Source organism: Triticum aestivum, chromosome 3A (genome assembly GCF_018294505.1).
Source record: "Triticum aestivum cultivar Chinese Spring chromosome 3A, IWGSC CS RefSeq v2.1, whole genome shotgun sequence".
Taxonomy (NCBI): Eukaryota; Viridiplantae; Streptophyta; class Magnoliopsida; order Poales; family Poaceae; genus Triticum; species Triticum aestivum.
Window position 1 is genome coordinate 698405173 of NC_057800.1, and position 7899 is coordinate 698413071.

Genomic DNA, 7899 nt, shown 5'->3' on the forward strand with positions numbered 1-7899 from the left:
CATGGGAGTATTCGGAAAATAGATCAAACGCTAATTCCATACCCTGTTGTAAGCCCATGCCGCATCATACATCAGCTCTTCAAACCACTTCTTGCCTAGTACATGGTATTGCAAAATTAACAAAGCTTACAGAGAATAGGGATGCATGCTAATATGATCATGGTCCAATTGCAGGAGCTAAATTCACTAATTCAGAAGCTGTCAAAATTTGGACAAACATTTACTACAGCCAGAAATTAAGCACCACATTGCGTTGCTAGGAAGTAATAATAATACAAGAGAAGAACAAGTGGACACACGGACAAAAGATAGCATCAAGCACACTATGTGTAACATTGGTAAAGTTTCTCTGTAGGTCGAGCTACACGGAACCTCTTATCTCCATCCCTCCAACATTGCTTTGAGATCCGTATTCGTCAACTAACTTACAGCAAGAAGATTTCTCTTTTTTGTTTCTCTCAAATGAAAGAACATATGGGCTTCAAACTTTGCAGATCAAACCAAATTTAGAACTTCAATGTGTGAAAAAACTTTCAGATTTTTTGGACTGACATAAATATACAAAACGAGGATTTTTTGCACTTAAAATGCATGAAAAAATCTGAAAGTTTTTTTCGCACATAGTAATTAGAATGTTTTGTTGTCCTGCAAAGTTTGAAGTTTATACGTTGTTTCGTTTGAGAAAAACAAAAATGACAAATGTGCCTGCATGGATCATGATGCAAAAATGGATGGCTAAGATAAAGGGTACCACGTAGCTCAAGCTACACAAAACCACACTCGTGTAACATTAGGTTGATACCAAGTACGTACTAATCAAGATACCAAACAGTAGTTGCACTACAGGTGATCTAACCTTGAATCAACCTGTTTCTTAACCGTGACAAGGCAAGGCATGTCAACAACAACAACAAAGCCTTTAGTCCCAAACAAGTTGGGGTAGGCTAGAGGTGAAACCCATAAGATCTCGCAACCAACTCATGGCTCTGGCACATGGATAGCAAGCTTCCACGCACCCCTGTCCATAGCTAGCTCTTTGTCGATACTCCAATCCTTGAGGTCTCTCTTAACGGACTCCTCCCATGTCAAAATCGGTCGACCCCGCCCTCTCTTGACATTCTCCGCACGCTTTAGCCGTCTGCTATGCACTGGAGCTTCTGGAGGCCTGCGCTGAATATGCCCAAACCATCTCAAACGATGTTGGACAAGCTTCTCCTCAATTGGTGCTACCCCAACTCTATCTCGTATATCATCATACCGGACTCGATCCTTCCTTGTGTGGCCACACATCCATCTCAACATACGCATCTCCGCCACACCTAACTGTTGAACATGTCGCCTTTTAGTCGGCCAACACTCCGCGCCATACAACATTGCGGGTCGAACCGCCGTCCTGTAGAACTTGCCTTTTAGCTTTTGTGGCACTCTCTTGTCACAGAGAATGCCAGAAGCTTGGCGCCACTTCATCCATCCGGCTTTGATTCGATGGTTCACATCTTCATCAATACCCCCATCCTCCTGCAACATTGACCCCAAATACCGAAAGGTGTCCTTCCGAGGTACCACCCGGCCATCAAGGCTAACCTCCTCCTCCTCACAGCTAGTAGTACTGAAACCGCACATCATGTACTCGGTTTTAGTTCTACTAAGCCTAAACCCTTTCGATTCCAAGGTTTGTCTCCATAACTCTAACTTCCTATTTACCCCCGTCCGACTATCGTCAACTAGCACCACATCATCCGCAAAGAGCATACACCATGGGATATCTCCTTGTATACCCCTTGTGACCTCATCCATCATCAATGCAAAAAGATAAGGGCTCAAAGCTGACCCCTGATGCAGTCCTATCTTAATCGGGAAGTCATCGGTGTCGACATCACTTGTTCGAACACTTGTCACAACATTATTATACATGTCCTTGATGAGGGTAATGTACTTTGCTGGGACTTTGTGTTTCTCTAAGGCCCACCACATGACATTCCGCGGTATCTTATCATAGGCCTTCTCCAAGTCAATGAACACCATATGCAAGTCCTTCTTATGCTCCCTATATCTTCTCCAAGGCAAGGCATGTCCAAAATAACAAAAAAAAAAAGAAGTAGCAGTTGCTTCGCAGAAGCATAGCCTTGTCGGTTGGCCATCGAGATCACTATCCCCAGAGCAAAATGAAGATCTGACCGGCACCTTATGGCATCTGTTGCAGTGCCAGCTGAGAATCCGGGATGTTGATGGTGTAGCTCGATAGAAGCTGGATGACCGTCACAGGACGGCAAGCGACGAGGACAAACTGCTTGCCCTGCTTCACGAAATCTGGATTTTCAGAGATCCTCTCTACTTTCCTGTCCTCTATGTTGGACTTGCATATATAAGCAGACGTACCCAGAAGATGAATGAAATAGATACAGTTTGCATTAATCGATGGGAACATGTCAGTGTCCACAGCTAGGCACCTCCGGTTACTGAGGAAGATGGCAAATCTGTCGATGCTCCTCAAAGGATGCAACCTAGCTGCATCGATGTCCACTTGGCAAACAAAGGGAATGGGCGCACCCACGACGAGCAACATCTGTCCAGATAAAACCACCAGGGAACTCTGGAGGTCCTTCACATCTCTATGAAGATCGGAGTAAAACTCAGAATCAGCACTAAAACAAGCCCGCATAGCCATGGGTAAAATTGTAATCGTCTCAGCTAATACGGTTGATTTCAGACCACTGATTTCTGCGTAGACACCACCTACAGCCGCCTTGCGGAAGCAATCGTAAACCGCCGGCTTTTTAGACCTCGTCTTGACAGCGACAAAATGTTCACTGTCACGAGCAGCCTTGTAAATCGTGCGAGATGAGTCGCAGAACAAAGCGAGCGCCAGCGAGGAGTCAACTTCAGAGAGCCCCACCTCACAGGGCACGGGCGCCGCAAAACGAACCATGCAGCTGGTGAGAGGATTGAAGACACGAGGGGCGTGAGGAGGGCTCCTGTCTGCCAGGACGAAGAAGCCCTGACTGGTACCAATGATGTAGTAATCCAGCAGCAGCGGCAGCTTCTTGCGGAAGAAGCGGCCGGTGAGGGTGTTGAGCAAGACCCGCCTGCCGTCGCCCTGGAAGTCCTCGTCCAGGACGATCCACCCGCGCGAATGGAAGCGGGAGTCCCCGGTGTGGCTGGTGGGGTCGTCGGTGGCGGCACGCCAGGTGGGGCAGACGCCGCGGACAGACATGTAGTAGTCCAGGTCGTTGTTGGCGAGGAAGGAGTCGGCGATGCGGCGGATGAGGTCACCCGAGAGCGTGGACCAGCCTGCGGCCTCCATGGCCGGAACCGCGGACGAGGGTTCCGGACAACTCGGATCTTGCTTCACCCTTTTGGCCGGCAGAAGAAGAATAGCGGAGGCCAAGGGCGTCGGAACCTCACGGGGCGCGGCCGCCATTGCTGCACGCTCCAATTCTTGCGACATGAACACAGCTCTAGTCAGGAAATCGAATACCGTGATCCTCGCTGTAAAAACAGAAGATACAGATTTGTAAGGGAAACTGAAAATCACACCAAATTGTATCAAGAAACGACGAACTTGGGCAGGATTTGGTTAGCCCAGTTCTTTTCAGCTTTTGGTTCTCCAAAATCAGCTTTTGGGAAGCTTCCCACAGAATCAGCCGTCGAGTTCTTTTCTGTGATTGTGGTATCAGATTATAGGATGAGTTGTGTGCTGAAATATCTGCATTGTCCCTGAATTGAAACCGAGTGCTGAATTGCTAACACTTAGTTGTTTCGAGCAATTTATGAATATCATAGGTTGCTAAATATTACACTAAAGAAGGTTTCAAGTTTCCTTCACTATAACTTGTAATCACGGTAGCATTGAGCATTCACAGTGCCAATATTCATCCGTCCATCTAGGGAAAAGCTAGCACCATCCATTCAGACATCAACCAAATCATCTACTCCTACCAAACAAGCATACATTCATTCATCCATTCATCTATTCATCCATCCATTTAGGAGACAGAGCAGAGAGGAAACATACATCCAGTTCATCCATTCATCCATCCATCTAGGAGACAGAGCAGAGAGGAGAAAGCTCACCTGCGGCGACGTCGGGCTTCGAGGTCAGCGGCCGGGGCGTCGGGCGTCGAGGCCAGCGGCCGAGGCGGAGGGGGCGGAGGGCGTCGAGGCCAGCGGCCGGTGAGGTCGGGACGGGCTGTCGGGCGACGCGACGGCGGCGGCCTGCAACCCTAGCGGCTAGCGCGAGCGCTAGTGGGGGAGTTGGGGGATCGAGCGACACAGAGGACGAGTTGTGCGACTCGTTTGGTGCGGCCGTCCGCCAGTGGCAGTTTCTTCGCAATTTGCCTCTTCAAATAGATACTAGCATCTCCAACAGCCACGCTAAATATTGCGCGCGAAGAAATAGCTAGTTTTGACACGCGGGATGGTTTGGTGCGCTCCAGCAGGCGCGGAAGAATCTGGCGCGGGAAAAATATGTGCACGCGCGAAAAGGCAGCACGGCGCACAACACTTTACGTGCGGCATCGGGCGTGTACTATAAAAGCCGTGCGCACGAGCCCGCCAACCGCCACTCCAGCGCCTCCTTCTTCCTCGCCGCCCCCTACTTCCTCGCCGTCGTGCCACCCTTCTTCCCACAACACCGACATGCCGCCGCGTGCTGATTGCTTGTATATGCATTGGTAATTCCGTGAAGAGGAGATGATGATGCACGCATGTAACACAACAACGGTAAGTATTCCTCTCAGTTATGAAACCAAAGACATTAGTCCAATAAGAGAACCAAACAACACTATGTAAACGACAACTTCACACAAATAACAAATATTTACGACCCAGTGCGTAAGAGTGGTTGTCAATTCCACGATATTAACATATATTAAATTGTATGAGATTTGATAAATAGATCTTGCAAAAACACAAAATAAAATAAAAAAGGAAAAATGCAGCAAGGTATTTTTGGGGTTTGAAATAATAGATCTAAAAATAATATGTTAAAAAATAGACCTAGGGCCGTAGATTTCACTAGTGGCTTCTCTCAAGAAAATAACATACGGTGGGTAAACAAATTACTATTGGGCAATTGATAGAAGAGCAAATAATTATTATGACATCCAAGGCAATGATCATGTATATAGGCATCACGTCTAAGGTTAGTAAACTGACTTCTGCCTGCATCTACTACTATTACTCTACACATCAACCGCTATCCAGGATGCATTAGTGTATTAAATTTATGGAGAAATAAAGTAATGCAATAAGAACGATGACATGATGTAGATAAGACCTATTCATATAGCAATAGACCCCATCTTTTAATCCTTAATAGAAACGATACATGCATGTCATTTCTTCTTTTGTCACTGGGATTGAGCACCGCAAGATCGAACCCATCACAAAGCACCTCTTCCCATTGCAAGAATATCCAATCTAGTTGGGCAAACCAAACCAAAGTTTCGAAGAAAAAATACAAGGCTATAAAGATCATGCATATAAGAGTTCAAAGAAGACTCAAATAATATTCATAGATAGAACTGATCATAAACTCGCAATTCATCGGATCCCAACAAACACACCACAAAAAGTCATTACATCAAATAGATCTCCAATAACATCAAGGAGAACATTGTATTGAATATCAAAAAGAGAGAAAAAACCATCTAACTACTACCTACATACCCGTAGGTCTGTGATAAACTACTCACGCATCATTGGAGGAGCACCAATGAGGATGATGAACCCCTCCGTGATCGTTTCCCCCTCTGGCAAGGTGCCGGAATAGGGCTCTAGATTGGATCTCGTTGTTCTGGAACTTGCGACAGCTAAAATTGTGTTTTGTCGACTCCCCTAGGGTTTTTGGAATATTTGGGTATTTATAGAGCTGAGAGGTAGTGGATAGGGCACCCATGAGCCCCACTACCCACTAGGGCGCGCCACGGGCCTCTAGAGCGCTTTGGTGCCTTGTGGGCCCCACAGGCCTCCCCACCCACACTTCCTTGACTCCCAAGTTGTCTTCTAGGCAGAAAGAAAATCTCCAAAAGGTTTCGCTCCGTTTGGACTTCGTTTGATTTGCATATTCTGCGAAGTAAAAAAATTAAATAACAACAACTCGCACTGGGCACTATGTCAATAGGTTAGTCCCAAGAAATGATATAAAGTTGCTATAAAATGAATGTAAAAATCCAAGACTGATAATATAGCAGCATGGGGCAATAAAAAATTATAGATACGTTCGAGACGTATCACACGCCCGGAGCAGCACCGGCTACCGCGGCGTCCGTGCCCGCCCCTTCTGTATGTTTTACGCGGAGATCTGCTCCGATGATGTACGTCTCGGTGTCGGGACGTTCGAGACCACCCACGCATATGACGCGGTGGCATGGTGCCTCAACCAGCCATGTTCGCAGATGAATTTCTCGGACACCCGGACGCGCTAGTAGGCGCAGGACCTCATGCCTCTGCCGCGGCTAATCACCGATGAGGACTGCCGCATCCAGCGTAGTCGGGAGCGCCTCCTGCTACTTCTTGAGCTTGTGTTGGTTTTTCCCTTGAAGAGGAAAGGGTGATGCAGCAAAGTAGAGTAAGTATTTTCCTCAGTTTTGAGAACCAAGGTATCAATCCAGTAGGAGACAACACACAAGTCACCGAATACCTACACAAACAAACAACAACTTGCACCCAACGCGATAAAGGGGTTGTCAATCCCTTCACGGTTACTTGCAAAGGTGAGATCTGATAGAGATAGATAAACGATAAAGTAAATATTTTAGGTATTTTTGGTTTATAGATCGGAAAGTAAAAGATTGCAAAGGAAGTAAATCAGAAACTAATATGATGGAAAATAGAAGATTATATGATGGAAAATAGACCCCGGGGGCATAGATTTCACTAGAGGCTTCTCTCAAGATAGAGAATATTACTGTGGGTGAACAAATTACTACCGAGCAATTGATAGAAAAGCGCAAAGTTATGAAGATATCTAAGGCAACGATCATGAGTATAGGCATCACGTCCGTGTCAAGTAGACCGAAACGATTCTGCATCTACTACTGTTACTCCACACATCGACTGACTCCTGCCTGCATCTAGAGTATTAAGTTCATGAAGAATAGAGTAACGCATTAAGTAAGATGACATGATGTAGAGAAACAAACTCAAGCAATATGATGTTAACCCCATCTTTTTTATCCTCGATGGCAACAATACAATGCGTGCCTTGCTGCCCCTACTGTCACTGCGAAATGACACCGCAAGATTGAACCCAAAGCTAAGCACTTCTCCCATTGCAAGAAAAACCAATCTAGTTGGCCAAACCAAATCGATAGTTCGAAAAGACTTACAAAGATATCAATCATGCATATAAGAATTTAGGGGAGATTCAAATAATATTCATAGATAAGCTAATCATAAATCCACAATTCAACGGATCTCGGCAAACACACCGCAAAAAAGTATTACATCGAATAGATCTCCAAGAACATCGAGGAGAACATGGTATTGAGAATCAAAGAGAGAGAAGAAGCCATCTAGCCACTAGCTATGGACCGGTAGGTCTGTGGTAAACTACTCACGCTTCATCGGAAGGGCAATGGTGCTGATGTAGAAGCCCTCCGTGATTGAATCCCCTTTTACAGGATGCCGAAAAAGGCCCCTATATGGGATCTCATGGGTACAGATGGTTGCGACGGTGGAAACGTGTTTTTGTGGCTCCCCTGGTTGTTTTGGGGGTATCAGAGAATATATATAGGCGGAAGAAATAGGTCGGTAGAGTCACGAGGGGCCCACAAAGGTGGGGGCGCGCCCTCCGTCCTTGTGGCTGCCTCGTGGCTTCCATGTCGTGCACTTCAAGTCCTCTGGATGTCTTCTGGTCAAAGAAAAATCATCGCGAAAGTTTTATTCCGTTTGGAC

General features: G+C 46.3%; 1 protein-coding gene across 1 annotated transcript; it reads right to left on the reverse strand.

Annotated features, from left to right (window-relative positions):
• Positions 1–2025: 2025 nt before the first annotated feature.
• LOC123059226 (uncharacterized) lies at positions 2026–4294 on the reverse strand. Its single transcript, XM_044481842.1, has 2 exons — positions 4075–4294; positions 2026–3489 (listed from the first exon to the last, which is right to left on the reverse strand). The coding sequence occupies exon 2, from the start codon at positions 3446–3448 to the stop codon at positions 2186–2188; it is 1263 nt and encodes a 420-aa protein (XP_044337777.1). The 5' UTR covers positions 3449–3489; positions 4075–4294; the 3' UTR covers positions 2026–2185.
• Between the last annotated feature and the right edge of the window lie 3605 nt (positions 4295–7899).